The sequence below is a fragment of the Bactrocera neohumeralis genome, chromosome 2 (genome assembly GCF_024586455.1).
Source record: "Bactrocera neohumeralis isolate Rockhampton chromosome 2, APGP_CSIRO_Bneo_wtdbg2-racon-allhic-juicebox.fasta_v2, whole genome shotgun sequence".
NCBI lineage: Eukaryota > Metazoa > Arthropoda > Insecta > Diptera > Tephritidae > Bactrocera > Bactrocera neohumeralis.
This window is the reverse complement of record NC_065919.1, coordinates 79,555,534-79,580,883: the sequence shown is the minus strand read 5'-3', so window position 1 is coordinate 79,580,883 and position 25,350 is coordinate 79,555,534. Positions and strand designations below refer to the sequence as shown.

Genomic DNA, 25,350 nt, shown 5'->3' with positions numbered 1-25,350 from the left:
CAATTTGAGTATTGATCAGTAATAAGAACGGTGATCTTCTTTCATTCACTTGCAAGGAATCGTTCCTAAAACACATAAATAAAAGGTATAGCTGATGACATTAGTGTTGTTTTTATTGTAAAGATGTTGTTGAAATGCCGAAAATTGGCAGTTTAACAAGATACAAATTTGGATATGTCCCGTAGGCATGTTATTGTTATTCTACGATTAAATTCCAAAATTTATTTTTCAACTCTGAAATAGGTTCATGGTACTACATTGTGACAAAAAATTTCCCACTAGATGAAATACACTTATGCCAACGATTTTTCCTATCATCGAAACACTTTTCACAAGGACTTTTCGGTGTGACCTTCAGCTCCTTCAGCTAATTTAATTTTATCTCTTCGATCGACCGAAAACTGGTTCCACGGAGCGGCAATTTCAGTGTGGAAAAAAGAAAAACCATCGGAGCCAAATCTGGTGAATACGGTGGTTGATCGATAGTTTTCATTGCGTTTTTGGCTTTAAATTCGGTCACAATTGTGGCTCGATACGTTGGTGCATTATCGTCGTGTAAAATCCATTAATTGTTCTACCACAATTCCAGTCGTTGGCGATGGTTTTCTTGCGCAAATGCCTCAATACGACCAATTAGAACTCCTTATTGACCATCTGTACCTTCGGAACAAATTTATGATGCACCAAACCACGAATACCGAAAAAACAATAAGCATCAAATTGATTTTTTAACGACTTTGGCGTGTTTTTTTTTTTTTGGTTTCGGCTCATTTTTTCCATCCATTCCGATGATTGTTGACATACTTGCATGTAAAACTCATAAACCCATGTCGCTTTTGCATTTATAATGCTCTTCATTAATGTGAGATCGGAATTAATGTGAGATACCTGTTTAAGGTACTCTTTTTGAAAAAAAATTCAGCTTTATCGGTACGAGTCGAGCAAGAACACGTTTCATACTTAAAATATCCATCTCTCTAATACTGTCTGACACTTTTCAAACACCGAAGAATATCGATACTTTTTTTAATATTTTCATTAGTTTAAGAGGTCAAAGTTGCTCCCGAACGAAGCATATTTTCAACGATCACTCGACCGTCTTTGAAGGCTTTGTGCCACTCGTAGAGTTGCGTGTTTGATACAATTGAATCTCTGTAAGCTTTTTCCATCATTCGCATTGATTCCGCACACGAAATTTAGTTAGAAATACAAAATTTTAGACAAATTCTTTGTTCGATATTTTTATCCATTTCAAGAATCGCAACGCACTATTGAGGTGTACCGACTTAAGCAGCTGCTGTAAAAACTGGTTGACAGATTGCTCTCATATTTAGCATATAATTTAGGAACAGGTTCCACCAACTTTGCAAAATACATTTTTTTTTTTGAAATATCATTTACCCGGGAATTTAACTACAATACCCAAAATCCTCGACTTTTGACACTACGCTACATCTGCTATTATTTTCACTTCTATATAGTGTTATCATGATATCTTAGAGTAATAACCTTCAAAAATAAAAAGTTTCCATGCAAGACTTTGACTTCTATCGGCCAGCTTGTATAGCAGCTTTATGATGTACGGTTCTAATATGAACAATTTTTTCGGAGATTATAGCCTTGACTTGGAAAATAACCCATGCCAAGTGCCATGAAGATATATTTTCAAATAAGTTAGTTTTCCATATTCATCGATTTTGAGTTTTTATGACAACATTATATAGTGGATATAGGCGATTCAGGTAAATGAGCTGCCACTTGGTGAAAATGCATTTTTGCAACTTAGACCGATATCTCAATAATGCAGAGACTAGTTCGCGTATATACAGACAGTTTTAAGGGCTTCCATTCCACATGTGAAGTCTTGATTGATATGAAACCGAAAAATTTAATATTTATGCTTCGTTTTCTTCTTTTCTGTTATTCGAATAATACTTTCTCTCATCTTTGAGATAAGTGAAGAATAACTATTTTTCGAATTTTACCACTCATACTATTCATGTATGAGGCATTAACGAGGTGTTAAAGTATGTATTGGTTTCCACGCCTGAAACGGTTTTATGCAGATGGAAGGATTTCTAATTTCTGATTTTAGCGATTTTCGAGATATTATTGCTATTTTTATGTATGATGAATATTTTATGTTTAGCTTGGCAACTAGGGATCTATGCATAACTTATAATCGTTTAAAGTTTCATCTAATAAGCTTCCGAGTTAAACCAGTTTGCTATTGTCTAATAAAACCTGATTGAATTTCCATTTAAATCTTCAAAGTTCTAACTTTATTTGTGATATTCCGTTTTATATTTATATTTTCCACACATATATTCACACTAGTTAATATAAAAAATAATAAACCACACCATAATATTTTCATTGCTGCGATAAATTTGCGGTAATTTTTTTTAATACACATTTAAATATAGATGAATAGATGTACATACATATGTATTATATAAACCCACATTAATAATATCTATGCATTTTAGTGGCTAGTAATATAAATCTTTAATAATATCACACGTAATTTAGTTTCAAATTTTACACTCGAAAATATTAATTTGAAATTAAAATTTATTAACACTTCACAAATTGCAGGGGATGTCGGGGTGTGACCAAAGCACTGTCGAATCATTGGCCGAAGATCCAACAGATTCACCATTCGCTGCCGATGAGTGTCTCAAAGTACGCAAGTACTGGTGTTTTTTGCTCTCCAGCATATTTACCTTCCTTGCTGGGCTATTTATTGTGCTACTATGGCGCGCGTTTGCGTTCATTTGCTGCCGCAAGGAGCCCGATTTGGGACCCAACGATCCCAAACAGAAAGAGCAGAAGGCGTCACGCAACAAACAAGAGTTCGAGGGTACCTTTATGACCGAAGCCAAAGACTGGGCTGGCGAGCTTATATCGGGACAAACGACAACTGGTAGAATTTTGGTGAGTAACCAGATAATTGTGGGGTTTTTAAATTTAAAAATATATATTCATGTATATATATGTATTCTTTTAGCGAAAAAGGAAGTCAGATAGTTGAAAATTTGTTTTAAATTCCCAATTTGACACAGACTTTCATATATTGACACACACTTTAGCGTATGCATAGCCGCACTTACATTAAATCTCTCTGAATTACAGTGATCTTCCAACGTGCTAAGCGCGCATTCCGTTGTTGTTATTAAAAGTATAATTGCAGTGTTGGCTAACAATGTTGCCTGCACTTAATTGGTCATTCTACGTTTCATTTTAAGATATTTTTCTTTTATATTGCTTCTTTTGCTTGGTGCAACGTGGCGTATGCGTGACTTTTTAATGCTCAATTTTATTTTATAACCGACCGCAAGCTGGCAAACCAAGTGAATGACCACATAATATAACGCCCACTTGGCGTACGACCCGATCTCGACATGAATCTACATAGTATGGAAACTAAATAAGTGCCCGCTGCCATTCGCTATTGGCCACACTCGTGACGGCTGCTTTTATGAGCTGTGAATTGAAAACACCTAACTAAAGGAAAACTGTTTTTGTGTGTGTTTGCGCCTTAAGTCGGAAATTGTGGCACTTAAACTTCCGAGTTTTGACATGCTAAACGTTGCTTTCGGGTGCACAATCAGTTTGCTTCATTGAAATTCGCCATATCAGTCTTTATACTTTCCTCACTTCGCTTTGATTTATGCAAAGCAAATGCATTTAACGCCATTTTTATGATAAGCGCGCTTTTATAACTATGGAAATGGTAGTTTTTTAAAACGGAAATAATGAATTAGCAGCACTTTTCTACCATTAAATTAAATAAAAGAAACTCTTTACTTATATTTTTAGAGCAAACATACGGCAAATTCTCATGCAAACAGGGATTTCATCTAATTAATTGCGGGTTAAGATGATTGCGCATTTTATAAATTTAGAATTTAACGAAATTATTTTTTACTACGCCAACACACAACTCTTGGCGAGACGAGTGTTGAGCACTTGCTATATATATAAATGCACAAGTCGCAAATGTGCAGTGTTGTTTTTTGTAGTATAAACAATTTTCGTCTGCATGCCTGCACAACTACATGCACACCTAGGCGAGCAGCCAGTTATTAGCGCAGAGAAAAGGTCGCGTCAATGGCATTACACACTCGTGCATATGCACTTGCCAGGCAACAACATCGCGTACACACATACATATGTATGAAGCAAAGTATATATAACTGTACACACATACATATATATGTGTAGTATATCTAACTGTACACACATACATATATATGTAGCAAAGTATATCTAACTGTAGACACATACATATGTACGTAGCAGAGTATATCTAACTGTGCACGACACCCCGAAGAATCAGCGCGGCTGATTGCAACGTTCCGCTGCTGTCGAAGTGCCAACATGAATTTCACATTTCTGCTTTAATTTGCATACTTGCACTCGCGCATTTTCCCCCATTGTGTTTTTTGGCTTCGCGATTTTTGTTTTTCAAACGGCTAACCCTTGAAAACTGAAATTGGACACGGTCAAGTGCACTTGTTTGTGCGGCAAGCTGCATACTTGGCGCTCTTTATTACATTCATATTCGTTCATATGTATGTGTATGTGTTATATATATACTTTTATACACATGACAAAATGTTGTGATTCAAAACTGATTCCTCAACCGCTGGTTTGCAGACAAGTGTTTGCTCTGCATTTGGGTTTTATTACATTATTTGTGGTTTGGAAACCTGCTCTTATTACATGGCTGTGCGTCGTTATTCGGTTTAGTAGCGAGTCTAAAGAAAACAACAGTTTGTGTCTATATATTTCACCATAAAATAACCAGTTTAATCCTAAGAACTAAAACTTACTAAACTAAAAAAATCAACAGTTATATAAATCACTAAATAACCGAATAGTCAGCAATAAGATACAATTTGATTTTGTAATACATCATTAGATTTCTTTGTTAAGGCGAATTATTAATACAGAAATATCAGAGGGACACATAATACTGTGGGCAAAAAATAGTAAGACTATTTAATTTAAATTTTGCGTGAAAAATCATCCGTCGAAATATTTTTTTTCTAGGTTGCCATGACTGTCAGTAACATCTGTGCCAAATATCACATCAAAATAGTCATTAGTGCTTATTTACGCTGGTCTTTCTGAATAAATAACGTACATTGGGCGATTATTATAATGAGCGAAATTATTTAACAAATAAGTTCCTTTAAATTTTGTGTGCGGCATCAAATTTTTGGAGTAAAAACGTTTAGAATGTTCAAAAAGAGCTTACTGGCGTCATTAGCACAATCGAGAAAACAGTGAAAACCATTTGAAAGATCATTTGGGCTTAGGAAAATTGAAAGCGCGGTTCCAAAATCACTCAATTTTTTCGAAAAACAATAAAGAATAAATTATGAATTGTATAATTTTGAACAGAGTCTTACTATTTTTTGATTATATTAGTATATCCTTCGTTTCTATGTTTCATAGAAATGGTTAGCGCTTAATTGAATGATTGCCGTGCCCAATATCCAACAATACTTACTCTATCTCTATCGCTCCGTTGAGGGGTTTCATGAATTTCCTCGGGTAAAAAACAGCCTTTTTTCAACAATTTTTTCTCATATAAAAAATTAAGTATTTTATAAGATTTATTTTTTTTGTTGCAAACATACACAGTTAACAAAGAATTCTGAAATATTTGGAAAAATATTTTAAACTCGGCCATTGCGACGCCATTTCGGGTGACCCCTCGTTGGCAGTACATATAACTCTTTACAGGATCGTCTATAATGAAAAAATACGTGTTTTACTTAAAACCTTAACTTGGAACTTGGACGAAGGAAAAAATATACTGAAAATTGGATTTATGGCAGACAATTTCATTAAAATTTTCGCGAAATTTTTTTTTCCAAATAGTTGTAATCGAAAAAAATACATCGTCCTAGTCTATAAGAATTGTATCTCAAAGACCTGTGCAAAAGATAGGTTTAGTACTTCTCGAGAAATCTTACCAACCGAATTTTTAAACACAGTTTCAAGAAAAACGCGTTTAAAGACGGCGCACTTAACCTTGAGTGCTCAAGTACTCAAGGCTGTATCTCCGTAACTATTACTCAGATTAACTTGAAAATTTTAGACAATATTCTAGATGTGTTGTAAAATTTAATGAGACAATAAAAAACATCAATTTTTGAAACCCGTAATTCCATGTAAGCCCTTAATAATTGAGTCATTTTTCCAATAAAGACCATAAAAGAAAAAGATATTTTTGCGCGTAGACAAACAAAACGTGTGTTTACTGGTATTGAAGTGAGCGTTTTTTGTGAAAAAAATTGTAATTTTGAATGAGAAAGTAAAATAAATTTACTCAAGGTATTAATCATTGCTTTTTACACATTTTTATAACATTTCTGACAATTTGTGGGCACCATGTCAATAGAAATGTTCAACGTTTGAAGCAAAAAAATCAGAAAAATCTGTAAAAGTAGTTCGGTAATTATGCAATGAATTTAAGTAACGTGAAGTATTCTAGTTGAATTTGATTCTAACTTTCTTTTTGCTTGCATGATCGGTTAAACCGGCACTTATCTCTTCCCTGTGACCTTGACTTTTTTTAATACTTCCAAAAGAAATATTCTCCAAAATGTTTTAACTTTCAATAAACTTCTTCGCTCGGCATTGGTTGTCGTTATTAATGCTTCTAACATAGGATTAAGTTGGAGGTAAGATAGGCTGATCTACAAATATTACATTTTTCATCACATTGTTATTATCTAATACTTAATATCTTAAATGTTTTTTTAATATCTTACATTTTTTGGTGGTATTAATCGGCATAAGATTGGAATAACGAATTCTGCATAAATATTCTGAATTTTCTGCACATTAAATTTCATTATTCGAAAGAAGTCCCTCTCACATAAAAACTCCTGAAATGGAACATACTTAGATCCTAATAAAAACAGCATGCCCTTTAGATACAAAAAACTCTTGATAGTTGTTTAATTTGATTAATTGTCTTTAATGGTGTTTAGAATTGTTCCCTCATCACAAAAAATCCTGTGAAGCTTACATTTTGTAATCCAGTTACCTCATTTAATTTTATTATGGCAGTAGGTTTTGACTTATAACAGTTATTCCTTCGATTCGACACTGCGAGATTAGAGAAATGCTATATTCTACATGATCTTGAGAGGAAATACGTATTAAAATTTAACTACATTTAATGACTGACAAAATTTATATAAATTTAAGAGCATTCCAGTTACTTAGAACCAACTGCCAAGAAAACAAACTATACCAAGGCTGAATAGCAGGTATATTTATTTTCCATTCCAGACTTGTTTAATAACTTTCGAAAGTACAGTAGCTTTCTCTGCAGGGCTATGCTTGCTCTCTCACACACATGTACACGCAAATGCGTGACTGTGCGACACTTGCTCGCGCATATGGCATGACACTTTTTCGGTTTACCCGGCAAATAATAAATTTTTCATTGGTCACAGCATTGACATAGTTTTTCTGACTGCCATTTGCTCATATCTAGTTTTTTTGCTTTTTTTCATCGTTTTGTAATTTTTTGTGAATTTTACATTTTATTGTTCATTCGCCTGCCATGCTTCGCTTTAGTAACGGCTAATGTTTTTTAGTCCCTTTAACTATAAGCGTATGCATTCCCCTCGCCAACTGACTGCCATTCGACGTTTGAATGTCAAAATCGCGTGGTAATTCCATTGGTCCGACATGTAAAGGGCGTTGTGTTTGGAAAAATAAACGATTTTTATGACTAAATAATTTCCTACTCCATATTTTCGTCATACATACTCATATATGTGGTCATATGTGGTCAAAATGTAGCCATAAATATTTATGATTTTGACATAGAAAGCGATGTATGTGGACATACATACATACATATGTATCTTGAATCTATTAAAATGCGAAAGGAAACATATTTTTCTGGTGAGTGTAGTAAATATAAAATTCAAGTGGAAGGTTTGCCCAATTCCTTTAATATCGTGTGTCGAATAGCGGGAAATCGCTTTACATCAGCTGTGGGAACTTTTTACGCATCTCTGACACGAAACGGAAGAATAGTTTTCATTCGAATTCCGCGTTGAAAAATTTTGTAATACGTTAAAATGTTAATAATATTGTTATATTACTGATTCTAATCTTTTAATTTTCAAATTTTCGCGAATTCGTTGTTCGCGATTGCCGAATGCTGTATACTCTCCTTCAAAGCTCCGCTACTGCCACAGCTACGGTAGCCAAGCCAATAAATACGCTATATTTGTACACTATTTATGAGTACCGAGAATCACCGAAGTCCAAAGTGTGTAAATGAGTGAGTATCACTCATTGTACCGGATCTAAAGATATGAAAAATAACTTAGCTGTCGGAAACAATGCTAAACATCTAAATATAGTTATAAAGGGTGATTCATTTCGAGGTTCCCTACTTTTTTAAAGAAAAATCACAGAAACTTCAAATTTTTTTGTTTATTTTCCATCGAAAAAACATTCTTCGTTATGTTTTGAAGATTCTCTCTTTCAAATGTTGGCCGCGGTAACGTTTCAGATGGTCCATCTGTTGAGTCTAATTTTCGGTGACTCGTTCGACTGGTAACTGGCGAATGACACTCGTGATGTTTTACTCCAAGGTCTGAATCGAAGCGTGATTGTCCGCACAGACCTTAGTTTTTACATATACTCACAGAAAAACGTCTAGCGCTGTGATACCACACGATCTTGGACCAATCAACCAGCCCAAAACGTGAAATTAAATTATCTGTCCACCGAAGTGTTCTCTCAATAAATCCATTAATTGGTGCGTTGTGTGGGAAGTGGCTCCGTCTTGTTCAAACCAAATGTCCCCGAGATCACGAGCTTCAATTTCAAGCATCAAATAGTCGGTTATTATTGTGCGATAACGGTCGCCATTGACGGTTAAGCTCTGGCTGGCTTCAAGTTGGTCTTCGTCCCAAATGCGGCAAATTTTGCTTGATTACATACCCATTATTAAGCCATATTTTATTCACTATGCGCAGGACGTGGTCTATTCGGTCAAATATTATCCAATAACGAGTGCTAGGTCTCAAGATGGGTGATGGTGGTGCGAATAGTATGCTTAGCAGGTCGACTATCGCGAAACGTGAACTTTCATATTAAAGTGAATTTTCGTAATGAAGTTGAATGATTTGTAAACGTAAGTCTTTCCGTGATGAAATGCCAAACAATACTCACGCGTGATCTGTCAAAAAAAGGCTTTTTGAAAAAGTACCTATGTATACTTGGCACACAATATAGACTCCTTTAAATCAGTTTTATCTGCTATTATTTGTTTTGCCAGCTTTGGTGTTATACTTACTTGCACTGTCATTATAGCATCTGCTACAATCTTTTTTTGATTTTACTGAAGTCAATTTACAGCACGACTACCGTACATGCAGACAATGTTATTGTGCCAAGGCAGGGCGTAGATTACTTGCTTGCTCGTGCTTCCCTAAGGGTAAACAAAATAACGGCTTTGACGTTAAATGATCTCTCAGCGGCAGGATTGTGTAAACAACTGGGCACCCCATGGCACCTATTTGCCGATTCTATTTGCATACACACACATACATGCACATAAAATCATGTACTTAAGTGATGTAATGCAATACACAAGTCACACACACTCACCTAAACATGTCAACTAGTCATCCAACACCATGCCAATAATAAATTAATTTGTCCTGTGTCATTGGCATTGCCTGTGTGTTGCAAGTTGTAAAGTTTTAATTAAGGCGTTCAAGGTAACTGTATACCAAAAATAAAAAATAAAAAAAACAGTAGCTAAACAGCGGGCGGTTTGAATTTCAGACACCCACACATACAAGTATAAATATATATGAATAGATACATACTTACACGCGTAATTTCCAGTTAGTAAACTGCTGTTGAACATATAATTAGTCAACTACATATTTGCAACAAATACAATATATGTTAGTTGCAACTAACTGTGTCGACTACTTGCTGGACAATTAGTTGGGTAAAATCTATGTTGACGGCGGTGAGTGCGTCGAAGTGAGAAAACACGCTTTTAATTGCAGGTTTGCTCATGAAAGGAACTGTGATCCGTCATCTGTTGGTGGCGCCAGGTGTTGGATGTCCGAGTCGGGCTTATTAATAATAGCACATGTGCCAAAGAGACATTTGCGCTCAAGCTGATAATCAAAGGATATTACTGAATGCAGTTTTAAATACCATAATTATTTTGCTGAATACTGGCGATGATGGTAAAATACAAGAGTTTTACATTGCTAGTTTACCAGTGATTCATGCAATAAAATGGTTATCAATAAAGTAGATTGAATCATAAATGGAAGGTCAGACCGATGTGGAATATAGCAGCTTTAAAATTTTGCTTTTACTCGCAGAAGCTTTCTCGAACTTCTTATGATCGTTTGGAAATTTTCTTTCTATCATCTTTCTAAAAACATCTCAAACGAGTACTCGCTGTTCACCACAAGTTCTTAGATGAGATTGGCTTTGGTTTAATAGCTGATCGTCAATACTGGCATATCACTTGTACTACTAAATACAGTTTTTTACGAAGATGTTCCATAATCAGATTTAATAAGTTGGCAAACCGCATTGAGGTTGATATAAATTTGCTTAAGCGTTTTATTTATTCCCGCTAGCTCATCAGGATATCTGAAGCTGTGAGTTTCCAAGTGTTTCAGCCTTAATTTCGCAACAAAGAAAACGCTGATTTTTTTCAACCTCTTATTCTTCCAAATATCTTCTACGAGCATTATCCGGCAAAAGTTTCAATCTTTTCTCACAGAAACCAGTTAGAATTCTTACAAGTAGGGAAAGGCTCGAATGCAAAGAGCTCACTAGACCCAGCGCGGCCAAGCCCCCACGAAGCTATCCATTAGTTGACTCATGAAGATATCGAAGCTCCAAAGTATTCCATTATATATATAACGGGTCTATTGAAGATTAACTTGCCAGCTCTGCAGTTGAGAGAGTGAGCTCAAAGCTAGTATCGTCGTGCTACAATCAGAGTGTACAGGCGATCTACTGCTACCTTCATGACACCAACCTTTGTTAAATAAGGGATGCAAAAGTTACAAAGTCCTCGAGCAGCCTTCTCCTGAAACTTTAGCCCATCCGTAAATATGTTCAGTGACTCTCTTCTCTAGCGGCTTCTACTCAACCACCACTCTTTCGCAGGTATGTGGGCTGAGAAAACACTGCCGAAGTTTGGTTTGGCTAATCCAGGATAAAAAAAAATACCAAAAGGAAACAAGTTCTTAGTAAGGTTTCATTGATACCTTCAAGTTTACTCTCATTTGGCCTTTCTCAATAAATTCGAAGCTCTTGACCCAACGATGCTCCAACTGCTTCCATTCGTCTGAAAAATACGTTTTCTGAAGGTTTGCAAAGACAAACTGAAAAATTTGTTTGTCAAGTAATTTTTTCAGGTTTGGAAACCAGACAACCATGGATGATTCAATTCATACCATTATTCGATCAAGGAGGTCATGCTATATGAATCGTTCTCTTAGTGGAAGAGCATTTTTTCCTTCGTCAAATTGACCTACTTTTTTACAGTTTGGCGTCCAATTGGCCAATAATTCCGCATTGTAGAGCCGTGTGACCACTTCCGTCACATTAAATGGTATTGAGTTTTTCGTTTGATCATTGGTGTATAGTGTGTTACATCAACTCCGCCTACTGTTTAGTCATCTCGCGCTCCTTTAATCGGCGGCATGCCAATACGAGACCGGAAACTTTGGATAAACACTACTTACGATCATTTGGAATCGTTTTAAGCCAATTTTTGAAGGTAGCCATCGAAAGAAAAGAGTCGTATACAGAGTCTGACAAGAATTTGCCAAATTTTATGCTTGTAGAATTGATGAATCTTTACAATAAATTTCTTTAATGTTCAGTATAGCATAAATAGAAGTGCTGATGTATATGAATTATTTCTAAATATTTAACACTTTTATTTACCATTACATTATTCTGAGTATTAAACACAGCTCAGTATAAGCGAACAATGATTGCGGCTCTGTATTCATATGTTTACTAAGAACTAAGTAGATGTTTTCAATAACAACCACTCACACATAAATATGCATATTTTTTTGAACAAACCTGCTGCTGTTGCCTCAATAAGGTGTTTTCGTCCATCGACCTGAAAACAATAAAATACAAGTAGGTGTACCATACAAAATCGATAAAGCGATTAGAAGTTTCACCAAAAAGACACCGCACGACCATCGATACACCTAAGTGAAAAACAGCAACAGCTGCAAGTAGTTGGTTGAGTATAAAAGCGGATTTACTACTCTTTCGGGTTAAGTCCGAGTGAAGATGGGCGTGAACCCTTTGTATATATGTGTATGTATACTAATGCCCGCTTGTGCTATATTACCCGTTTATAAACACTCACATACATATATTCAAGCAGATGTGTGAGTTCGCTACTTTGGATTTGTTTTTGTTTTTATGTATAACTTCTGGGTGTGGGAATCGCGCACACCTGCCACGCGCAATTCAATCGATGACGTCGTCATCGTCATGCCACAATGTTTACCGCTACAGCTACTCTAACTAGTGGCAGGTGTGTTGAACCCCAACAGGGCTGGTTATATTTAGTTCAGCTGCATAAGCTTAGCCTGGTTGCTTGTAAATTATAAAGTTACTTTTATTATTCCACTTGCCGTTATTGCTTTTTCCATATTTATTATTATATTTATTTATATCTGATTCTTTATTAGTGTATTCATTAGTGTGGGTGTAGATGACGGCATAAGTCCTATTTCCGTTGGCGCCATATTCACAGGGGATTTTAGTTACAAATTTAGTAGTAAATGGGTGGGCGGGGTCAATAATCGAGGAGTTAGTGTCGCTTCTAATGTCCTTCTTATCGAAAATATTTTGACTAACTGAAGAGAACTGTTCTTCGCTATGTTCAGAGTGGCAATATGTTACCATTTATCTACGTACTTTTGGAAATGTTTTCTCTTAAACAAGGAGTGTTCCAAAGTAAACAGGACTTAAAAAAAAAACAGAACAAATGGTTTTTTCAGCAAAATCAATTTATTTTATTCAAAATAGTCTCCTTCTGCTTCAATACAGCTTTTTGCACGGTCCAAAAGCATGTCGAACGTGTGTTTTAGCTCGTTGGCCGGTATGGCCGCCAGTATGCCGGTGAAAGCCTTTGAATGACCTCTACATCTGCATAACGCTTTCCTTTCATGCGCAAATGCATTTTTCCGAAAAGGAAGAAGTCGTACGGTGCCATATCAGGTGAATACGGGGAGTGGTTAATGGTTAAAATGTGATTTTTGGTCAAATAATCGGTCAGAAGCGTCGAATCGAATGTTGGATTCTGAGCAATTTTTGGTCGTCAGTCAATTTGTGCGGAACAAACCGTGCACACACCTTTCGTAAGCCCAAATGTTCGGTCAAAATGTGATAAATCGATGTTTTGGAGATGTTCAATTCCTTTTCCATTAACCTATAAAATTAAGATATAGAACTGTACTTTTGCCAAAGGATCGCTATAGCAAGGGCTCCTATGGGCAAACAATTTTGAAAAAGACATGGCCCCGCTCTCTAATAATGTTAATGTACATATCTCCTAAACTACTTAAAATACAACAACCATATTATAAAAATTTCTACCGGCAGTATGAAAATGGATGAAATCGGAAAATAACCCCCCGAAAGGCAAGTAATATAACGGGATAAAACTTTGTTTTTTCCTTTGAAATATGTTCCTATGATCAAAAATTGTATAAATGGAACCAAAACTGTTCAAGCCACTGGGTACCGAATATGTGGACACCAGAGCCTTTTAGTTCACTTTTGACCAAAATTATCAGACAATAAGTAAGAGCTAACTTAATAAAATTGAAAGAGCATATTTTGCTAATAACGGTGCATTTTTGTGCTTAAAATTAATAAAATCGGGCTAAATCTCGCCTTAGATCCCATATGTACCTGAAAGTATTGCCCCGTCTTTAATCCTTGCACGTTGCAAGAGTATAAAGTTTTCGGTTGCACCCGAACGACCTTTATAGTTTTTTGTTTAGCTTCGATAGGCCATATTAACATTAAAATTTAATTTAAAAATATAGCCTCTGAGTTCAATCATTTCCATAAGTTTATCTTTAAGACCTTTTTTCATGAAACACCATTTTTCAAATTTGCTGCAGTGATTACTAACAAATGATCCGATCTGCATATCTGCTGTTTTTAATACTTTATACAATGATCAACTATATAGTTGACTTGTCCAAAAAGAACAAAGCCGTCGGAGATCGCGTGAAATCTAAAATTTTTTTTTTCTTCAAGAATTGTGTGCCTAATTTCTTCAAACTTTAAAGGATCTAATGGAGTAATTTTTTGTTGTAAATATAATAAATCACACCAGGTGTACACTTAAAAATATAATTTTTAAAGACGTCGTCGTTTTACATTAACGTTTTGTGTACCATATTGAGTATGGGAAGTAATTTGATTACCGGAACTGATTACCAAAACAAGGAAAAGCACCAAAACAGTTTGTTCAAAATCCGTATTATATACGGCAACCTCACATTTTTGGCTTAACGGACATATATATATGAAGAACTGCCGCATTCGGAGTTCCTTGTTGTAGTAAGTCTGTCGTGGCTTTTATGCTGTAAGTAATAATGGTTTGTAATTTCTTAAAATTAAAGGCAGCATTTCACCGATACCGGCAAGTGTAAGATCTACAGCCATAAGTTGATGTCGATAATCTATGTTAAACATCCGCCACAGTATTCTTGAAATATTCCAATTAATCTGTAATGCTAATTTGGTGCTAACTTTGACAAAATGGTGTAAGATGCAGACGCGGTGGTCATATGTCCAAAATTATATTCAAACATTAAATACCATATAATTTTTGAACTAATTTAAATAATTTTGCTGAGCACTTCTTGGCTATCACTAACTTCTCAAACTGCCCTCGTTTAGGCTTTAATATGACTACGTAACAGCTAAGAGCTAGCTGCTTGTGGTGACATAATATGTATTTTTCATGTCACCAATTTACTTTTAAGTATCCAACTCGCATACATACATATGTACATAGTTAGAACAAACACGCATTGAACATATGTCATTTTCCCTTACTACAACTTAAAGTTGAACGGTTTGCTAAAGTTTGCCTAGTGCCCGGTAGTCATAGGTATGCAGTTTGTAAGTGTACTTAGCGTTATAAATAATGCATCTGCAGAATTCATGACAGTTGTCGTTTATTGTACGCTCTTTGTGGCTGTCAGTTGTAGGCTAGTTTGTTGTTTGGCGGTCACTATGCGACAGCAAAGGTTGTTAAGGCGATTAGTTATTAAATGGTTTCTAATAACTTAAATGCAATGAATGGATAGTATGTAGGATGTAACTGCACAGCAAGTAGTTAAGTTCCAGAAGGTTGCTTATTTATTTATAAAATTTACCATTAGTATATGTATGTACTACAATGTACATGTACTGTGCTAATTTCCAGCTGGCTTGTGACTCTGGTTTGCCGTTTTTTCTTGCATAAAGTTGAAATATAGTGTTTGAAGAGTGAAAGGTTTCGTGGTTCGTAGGCTTCCTTGACACACATCTTAGAACTGGCTTTAATTTAATGCAATTACGCATTTTATATTACATGTACTTCTAATCTCTTTTGTGGCTGACTTATTGAACTCTTTACTAATTTAAGGCTGATTTTGTTTCTTTGGTTAATGGTGGAAATTATTTAGTGCTTTTAATATACAGAGTGTGATCAAGAATTCTTATTTGACAGTGTTTAGAAGTAGTAGTACTATATATCAAAATGCTAATTCTATTTTCTTTTCATGGTTTGAACGGTGGTTATATTAATGGTTGAGTCGTTTAGAATGCTAAAAGTAAAGTATCTCGTCTGGCATACAGATCTGAGCTTTGAGCGGAAGATTATTGCCATTCTTAATTCCTTATCATCATACACTAAGATCCCGTAAATCTGTTTGTAGGCCTGTAATGAGAAGTGAAGATCCTTTCTCAGAGCTTGAGATCTCCTCAACTAGGTCTCATAATATCTATCTATTAATCCATTAACATATCAACTAGGTCTCATAACTAGCTATTAATATAACTGGTATTATAACCGTAATATAACTGGAAATATAACTGGTATTTTTTAGGTTAGGGTTTCAAAACCTTATTGAGAGTTAGTGTTTTTATTATTTTGTCACCTGATTTTAACTAAGTTTAGCTTGCCTCTTCATAATGAACAGGTTCATGCGTTTAATTTCTTCTTAAAATGGAATACCGAATACCTTTATATGGAAAAGAAGTAGAGATATATGGAAACAAATATGTGAATGCTAACTTTAGCAAGGAAAATAAGTTTTCTTAACTAAAAGTAAATAAATTTTCGTTCCAAGTTGTTTCAAATGTCCTCTTCGGATGTTGTATTTTAAAAATAAAAAGTTATTTCGCATAAATCCAATACATCATCTTCTTTTTCAACACTAAAAGTGATTTAAAAATTCTTCTTCCTTTTAAACATTCCATTTTTAGCTAAAAAAAAACTGAATTCCTTCACACTCCTCACAGTTATGTTGTGCTTTTGCACTATGTATAATTGTGCCACTCGAATTCCTTGGCTTCGCTATAACTTATGCGACTTGCAACTGCACTCAAGAACTTCCATTTCGAAACGGATGCCAATTGGAACACACGTCAGCTTGTAAGGGCTGGCACTTTGTAAGCACTGCCATATATAGCATGTGTCAGCAAAAGTGCCAAAGAGTTGCTGCATCAGCAATAAAAGTTTCTAAAGAATAATAAAGAATCTTCTTAGCGTGCTATACATTTGCTACACTTCCGAGTTCTTCAAATGGCGTATTTGGCGTATGGCAAAAGAGAAAATCCACTTATAATTGTTTGGCAGCAATCCAAAGCAATTGATGCTGCCAAAGCTGAGGGCTATGGACTGTGTATGCTGTGGGCGTGCGATACAATAGGGTATTAGCTATAATGCTATATAAAATTATAAAACATATACACGCATATATCTATAGTATATGTATGTTTGTAGGGGTATTCGTTAAAATAGTAACACTATCGTACGTGCAAAAGTGTCACATGCAGTGTGTAAATATATAAATCTAAAGTGTTCACATAAATTATTTTCAGTTCTGTTGTTCTGTTAATTTTATTATATTCGAACAAATTAAATCAACAAGAGGCACTCATGTTCAATTCTCAAAGACATCTTTTCAGCATTATTATGACTTTTTGTGTGTGATTTTCGATGAATATCAGCAAAAATTAGAAAAATTATATCACGTTTTAGTAATTATTTTTAGTTGCAATGATGATCTGTTAATTTAACTTAAAAAATCTTGGTTCAATTACTCAAATTCATTAAGACTATACTAGTTTTATTAAACTCTTGGAAATTAGTTACATATTTAATTGTTTCTGAAGTATTTATCTGCAGAATTTCTTCGGAGATAATGCTCTCTGAAAAATTTCATGAAAATATCTCGTCAAAGGAAAAAACTTTCCATATAAGAACATGATTCCGTTTGTTCCGCTTGTCGGAAGATCTGACAAATGAACAGCTTCTTGGTGAGAAAAGTGCAAATTTCAGATCAATATCTCAAAACTGAATATGTGTGAACTAATATACACAGACGAACAGACAGATGGACATCGCTAAATCGACTTAGTTCATCATGGTGATCATTTATATATATTATGTTGGATTACCGACGATTCCTTTTTGGTGTTACCAAAATTGTGGCAAACATTTTATCCCCTTTTTGGGAGGACAAAACGAATTTTTTTCTTCTTTACTGGCATAAACAACGCTTACGTGATTATAGCCGAGTGAACAACATCGCGCAGGTTGTTTCCTTTTTCGCTATTTGGGGCCAGTTCGAGAAACAAAGTGCTGCCGGGTCCTTCTCAACCTGATCTCCTCTTCCTCTGCTTACACCGGCGGTTACTGAATCGAAAACCTTCACGGGTGAGGTATCCTCTTCCATCTGGACAGAATGACCTAGCCAGCTGTCCCTGTCTTGAGCTGTGTCAATGTTGACTAATATCTCGTACAGCTCATTGACTACAGTATTCGCTCAAAAGAATCAGGAATGAAAAAAATCATAAGTCCTTAAATCTACGTATTCCTTTTTGATGTAGACAACGCTTACGCAGTTATAACCGAGTTTACAACAGCGCACTAGTGGTTGCTCCTTTTCGCTGTTTGGCGGCAATTGGAAATTCCAAGTGTACCCAGGCCCTTCTTCACCTGGTCTTTCTAACAGAGTGGAGGTCTTCCTCTTCCTCTGTTTCCCCCGGGGGGTACTGTGTTGAATATTCTCAGAGGTGGAGTGTTTTCATCCATTCGGACGACATGACCTAGCCAGCGTAACCGCTGCCTTCTAATTCGCTGAAATATGTCAATGTCGCCGTATATCTCGTATAGCTCATAGTTCTATCGACTGCGGTACTCGCCGTTGCGCAAAGGACCATAAATCTTCGTCTTGCCCTCGTTCACTACCAGACCGATTTGCTTCGTTTCTTTGTCCAACCAAGGGAAAGCAGAAGTAAGCAGTTGTACACTCTTATAGAAGATTGTACTTTCTCTATTCAGATCTGCAGCTAAAAGTCACACCTTTATGGTGTCGCCTTGTCTGAAACCTTGATATTGAACGGCTCGGAGAGGTCCTTCCCAATCCTGACAGAGCTTTTGGTATTGCTCAACGTTAGTTCACATAGCCGTTATAACTTTGCGGGGATACTAAATTCAGACATAGCGGCTTAAAGGCAGACATTTTTTGGGCTATCAAAAGCAGCTTTGAAATCGAAGAGATGATGTGTGTCTTGTTTGTGATTATTTGGTCACTTGTTGATTTTCCACGTCTAAAGTCAAACTGATAAGATCCAACAGTTTGTTGACGGTGGGCTTTCATCTTTCACACCTTACGCTCGATAGAACCTTATATGTGATATTGAGTAGGCTTATCTCACGGTAGTTGGAGCAGACTCTGGTTTTTATGAATTGAGCAGAGTACACTTAAATTCCAGTCGTCGGGCATGCTTTCGTCCGACTGTTTGCTAAAAATTTTGTAGCTTGAACTTTTGCAAGCTTGCTAGATTATTAAATATAGGTGACATAATTCCAATATATAAGCTTTAGTAAGCCCTACTACTAAGACTGCCTCGATTATAATCTAACCTTATATCTTATACAAGTATATAAAAATGAATCGCGAAATGTGTTGCTAAGCGCATAACTCAACAACGCCTGGACCAATTTTGCCAATTCTTTTATTAAAATGTTCATTGAGGTTCAAGGATGGTTTTTACGGCAAGAAAAATTCGAATAATTGCCGGAAAACCCCTAAAAACAGCCCTTTTCTTTTTCCCATACGAACGAATGAATGTTTGTTTGTTAGTAACGCTAAGAGAACGGCTACACCAATCTTGATGAAAATACCAGAGGTTGTTCGTTGTGGATCGACGAATGCTTAGAAACGAAAATACCTTATACTTTTCATGAGGAAAGTACACCGGAACAGAAACCAAAAAATGTTGTTTATCAAGCTGCCTTGAAGAAAAAAATGAAATGATAAATTCAACTTTCTTTTCATTTCAAAACACATAATTTCACGCAGGACAACGGCTGCGTGGCTAGCTAGTTTTGGTATAAAAATATCTAAAAATTATTTTTGATATATATCAGTGCGCCAAATAAGTATAATGCACATATGTATGCCGGTGTTAATCTAAATTTACTTCAGTCTATATTTGCTTGTCGACTTGTTAGTCACTTGCAGCCTTCAGTGTTTGAATATACGCCAAGCGCCTATAAATCTTGTTTTTCTCCATTGTGTGCGTATATGGAATATCTAAGTCTATATATAAATATATTAGCATAGTAATGCTGGTATTTGAAATTACTTGCATTTTCATTTGCATTGTTTACAAGACATTTTCGCATTTTGTCCTACTTACCGCAATTCCAGGAAGGTATTATTACCACTTCAATTGTTGCACGCTTCCGCTTTATTTCAATTATGGCAATATAGAGCGTTGCAATTCGCATAAATAACACATTTTCACTTTCATAAACACATGCATATCTCACGCTTGTTTTTGTTTTTTTTTTTTTATTGTCATGCCAGCAGTCTTCGCTTGGCACGCGCCGTTGCAATTTTATGGCATTTGCTTTTGCACCTTCAGTTGCTGCATTTCACTGACTCACTTCCTCTACTCACCATTCCCTGGCACTTCATTCTATTATATTTACTGGCACTCCACTGCAGTGAGTACGCTCCGCAACAGCCTACTGACAGACGCTAAAGGAGACAGAAATGCACTTGCGACAATTAAACTTACAACTTGTAAACGTGTGTGCGTGTGTGCCGCATGTGTGTGTGCATGTATGTGCAATGAGCTTAGCTTTGTGCTGGTGTGCTGCTTATTGAAATGCTGTGTACGTGAGCGGGTTAATAAAGCGTACAAATAAATGTTTTATTGCCATTCTGCCTGTCGTCTACATCGACTACCTCCTCCTGTCCAGGCCCCACCCACTTTATGGCCCACTATAAAGACTTGCCTTTCGTTTAGTGCCAACAATGGCTCAAATGACTGAAATGTAAGATCTTAATTACAGAAAAGCATTAATGCACGGAAGGAAATAACTACTTGCACCCCCTCCTTTCTCTCTCTCCCTCTTTCATGTTTGCCATTTTTATTTCAATTTGTTAATTGCTATAGAATTTTATCTTCGTATAATAAAAATGTTATAAATACATAAGTTATTCACGTCGAAGGACTCATAGTGTAGACTTGTTGTAGTGTGCAACGGAATTCATGACCATCTTAATTAAGATGAAGATTTGGCTAGGCAGATAGACGAATTCTTGACATTAAATTATCATAAAAATCAAATAAAGTCGACAAGAATATTTTTGCTTTTCGCAGGTTTTTTCAATTTAAGTGTTTGGGTGAGGAAAAGTCTAACTCCTATTTATTTTTCCAAGAAGTGGTCTTGTTCTTACTTCTAAGACTTTGAAGAGCTAACAAAATAATGAAATTAGTTCACTTACGGCATATGACATTTAACGCCTTGCTTTTTTAAAAGCATAATACTTTCTGTTCCTTTAGAGAATATTGATTGAGTTGATTCAACTTTCAGAGAAAGGCATATTATTCAGCATTTGTATTCATTTCTGATTCGGGCAATAGAAGAATGCATGCTCAGAGTCTTCAAAGCACTCTGAACACGTCGGATAATACGGACTAATGTCGTGCTGTGCAGGTAGCTTCTAAAGCAGCCATTTTCACTTAGTGTTTGGGTTAGGTGGTAATCCAGGTTCTCATGTCTTCTGTCTATCCACGAATGGATGTCCAGTATCAGTCTGTGTCACCGTCCTTTGAGTGAGGTTTGCCACCGCTGCTGCCATATTGTCAAGCTTTTGAGTCTCTCTTCTCTTTTAGCTTTTATATGTAGACGGCTCTGGTAGTTTGTATACCCGCTCATATTCGACAGCGTGGATGTAATCCCCTTACTATTACTTCAGCAGTATCATTTGATATTGTTAGGAAAGTACTGATAACTCTTAGTGCCGACACTGTGTATGCACTGTACTTATTTGTCTGGCATATGCTTTAATGCCTAGCGGCTGGATCCATATTGGAGCCGCATTTAATACAACCGATCTCATGATCTTTTCGAGTAACAATCGTTGGCTGGAACGGACGCAGCCTTTATTTGCCATCATTCTTGATAAGGCATTTAGGATTTTATTCGCTTTACCTACCTTGAGTTTATTTTTAACCACAGATACTTTAGTTGTGACTGTAAATAAATCTCACACTCTCCTATGGTGAGAGATATACTTTCCTCCACTTCTCTATTACTTAAGACTTCTGTCTTTCGCCAGTCTTCTCAACCAGTTCTAAACTCATTGATGAGAACCATTGACGCATACCGTTTATGCACTAATTGAATTTACTCTGGACATTATCTAGGTATTTAATCACTACTAACTCAATTCAAGATCGTCTGCGTATCCATTTCATTTAACGGCTTTTGGTTGGTATTTCCTTAGCACCGCATCACACATTAGGTTCCTTAGAAGTGGGCTTAGAACCGTGCCTTGCGTTACTTCACTCGAAATAGAGTAGCTCTTGGTGCCTTCATCAGCATCGAACAATAGTCGCCTGTTTTCAAAATAACTAATAATAATTTTCATAAGATATTGAGGAACGCGTATGTCATACAGAGCCTTGATTATGTTTGTCCACCTTGCTGAGTTGAAGGCGTTCTTCACATCTAGTGTGATCAGCGCGCAATATTTTTTTTGTTCCGCCTTTCCATCGCATGCCACTTACTGCGTATTTCGCAGTGTCAACAATTTATTTAGTGCGCCAACGATGGATTTCGTTTTCATGAAACCATATTGTCTTTCTGATAATCCGCCGGCTTTCTGGATTGCTAACTCCAAGCGGTTTCTTACCATGCTTTCGTACACTTTGCCAGTTGTGATAAGCATACACAGAGGTCGATATGATAAGGTTTCTCTGGAGGCTTTTTGGTTTAGGAAGTAGAACCAATCGCTGGACTTTCCACGAGTCAGGGAGTATGCCTTCCTGTAAGTACGCATTTTACATTTTTGCGCATAGTTTTTGTTTCAAAGTCATGGCTTCCTTTAAGGTTCTGTTTGATATGCCATCTAATCCAGGAGCTTTGCTGCTTTTAATTCTTTCGGCTATGAGCAATATTTCAACTTTAATAACTAGCAGTGATGGCTCTACGACTTCGGTTCGTGGTTTAGCATAAGAAATGAGGTGGTGTTTCGGAAACAAAGTTTCGACGACATTCCTCATAAAAGATGCATTTTTGGGTTGTTGTCTTGTTTTTGGGTTTCTTCCTCACAGAGTTTTTCAAAACACTTGTTTTTATTGCGTCGAATGGCTGATTTCAGAAGCTTCTTCTGATTTTTAAATATTTTTCTGAGACTGTTTGCATTTTCTCCACATTGATTACATTGTAGGCAGCGTCTAACTGAGTTGCAGAGGTTTCCGAGCTCAGCTATTTCTTCATTCCACCAATTCTCTGGCTCCCGGTTGTTGTTGTGTACTGTCCTATGCATAGTTGCGTCGCAAGCTGTGAACAGTCAAATGTACTGAGCATTCAGACAAATGCTTTACGAATTTTGTGTTGCTCATACGACATGGTGTACTTTCAACGAGCATATTATTGCATAATGCCTCTTAAAATTACTTTAACCTGAAAGAAAGTTTTCGTTTAAATATTTTTATTTATATTTCACATAACTTTATTTTATAACATTTTATACAAAATGCTTCCCGTTAGTGTTCCGAATTCTGTTTTATTAGTCCCATTTATGTATGACATATGTATATACATACAAGTATAAGCCCATGTGAGAGTATACTACGGAAACGGTTATTAACATTAATAATATGTTTGCTACTATTGCTATAAGGATGAATGAACACACTCTCATACCTACCCATACATAAAAACATATATCCGCAATCGCTCATTTATTTCGTGCTTCATTATTGTATACCACTATACTATACTATATTTATTACATGTACATACATGCCTATATATGTCTGTATATGCAGAGCTTTAAGAGCAGAAATAATCAACAGTGCTAAAGGTGGAATGAATGGGATATTACTTCCGCGTGGGAATTAGTTCAAACGTTTTGTTAACATTTTGCTTGTTGGCCATTTGGTCGGCTTTATGTCCGCTACTTATTGCTATAAAAATAAATGCATTTCGTCATGATTATGTGCGCATAAAAGTAGTGAGCTCATAAATTTATAAATGTGTTGAGTGATCAAATGAATGCAAGCGTATGTGTATTGCTTTTGCAATGTTTATTTTCATCTTTGAAATATTAAAAATTTATTAGCCACAAAATGATTGCCTTTAAAGTATTTGCAATAGAAAAGAACGTGTGAAGTGCACTTTGTGGAAATGTGGCAGCAAAAGTATATTTGCATGTGATAATTGATTTAATTTTTGGCGTTTAATTTAATAGAAATAGTAGCTTAAGGAGATGCAAATTTATTAGCGACGATGCTATAAATTTGTACTTCGGAAATTTTTTCAAAATAAATTAACATTATCCGTATCATATCATTAGTATCAAACTAGAAAATATTGTTCGTACAATGACATACCGTCGAAAAAACATTAAAAATTTAACATAAAAATTTAAATCGAAACCAGTTTTAGAACCATAGTCTCTCATGCAAAGTTGGTCAGAACGATCTGCAGAATTTTTAAAGCATCGACCCGATCGGCTCATTTGTCTCCGGGTAAAAATGAAAGCAAATTTGAAAAATGCTGTTTTGAGATTATTATATTTCGCTCTCAAGATTCCGTTCAACTGAGTTTGGTGAATAGTTTAGGTATGAAACGGGTTCCTACTAGATTCCTCCCGATAAAGATGATTTTCTTTTTCAAAAAATGTACGATTGTGACCAAATTTTAAACCAAAAATGCGTTGAATACCATTGATCAATCACCGTTTTCATCAGATTTGGCTCCGTGTGATTTTTTCTTGTTCCCCAAATTGAAATTGTAGCTCCCTGGAACCCGATTTCTGTCGATCGAAGGAATACTCCGGGTATTTTTTTGTCATAATGTTTACAAGTATATTATAATAAAATTCGCGCTAATGCGCTAATGCTTTCCGGAGCTTACGAGCGCACTGCGCAACGATGGATGAGCCTTACGTTTTAAGAGCATTAGGGGGACAAAAAATTCAATATCTTTGGAATGGTATGAATGAACAAAAATTTTTTTGCAGTTTATTAAAGGTGAATACTTTCTGATTTGTGTCACATAATTTTAAACTTTTTTTTAGCATGAAGAACACTTTAAAAATTTAAATTGTTTAACAAAAAATTATGTAAAATATTATTATTGAAACAAATGGATCGTGAAAAAATATCTATAATATAGCATGACCATTTTTCTTTGACTTCACAAAATTTCATCGATTTATCTCCAGTAGTTTATGAGAAAATAATTTTACAATTTTATCATGCTCTCAATTTCGAGATTTAATAACTTTAACAAAAAAACAGAAGTTTGACGAAATATTAATATCAGGGTTATGCGTCTGCTAATTTTCAAAATCGGTGATTTTTCGAAACTTTCATGGACCACTTGACGTGGTTTGACCCATGTGGCATTCTTCTCACATTCCTATATCCCATCGGATACAACCACGCTTGCTTCCCATATAACACAATTTTAAATTCCACTTGATTCTTTCACGTTCCAGTACACAAATC

General features: G+C 35.7%; 1 protein-coding gene across 40 annotated transcripts in view; it reads left to right on the top strand.

The window, feature by feature from the left end:
• The window catches only part of LOC126765566 (calcium-activated potassium channel slowpoke), a 165,831-nt gene that overhangs the window by 27,134 nt on the left and 113,347 nt on the right, over positions 1–25,350 (top strand). For all 40 annotated transcript variants that reach the window (XM_050483283.1, XM_050483213.1, XM_050483405.1 and 37 more), the window contains one exon: positions 2,599–2,937. In XM_050483283.1, coding sequence (XP_050339240.1) covers positions 2,602–2,937 — 336 coding nt within the window. In that variant the 5' untranslated portion in view covers positions 2,599–2,601. The remainder of the gene's footprint in view (positions 1–2,598; positions 2,938–25,350) is intronic.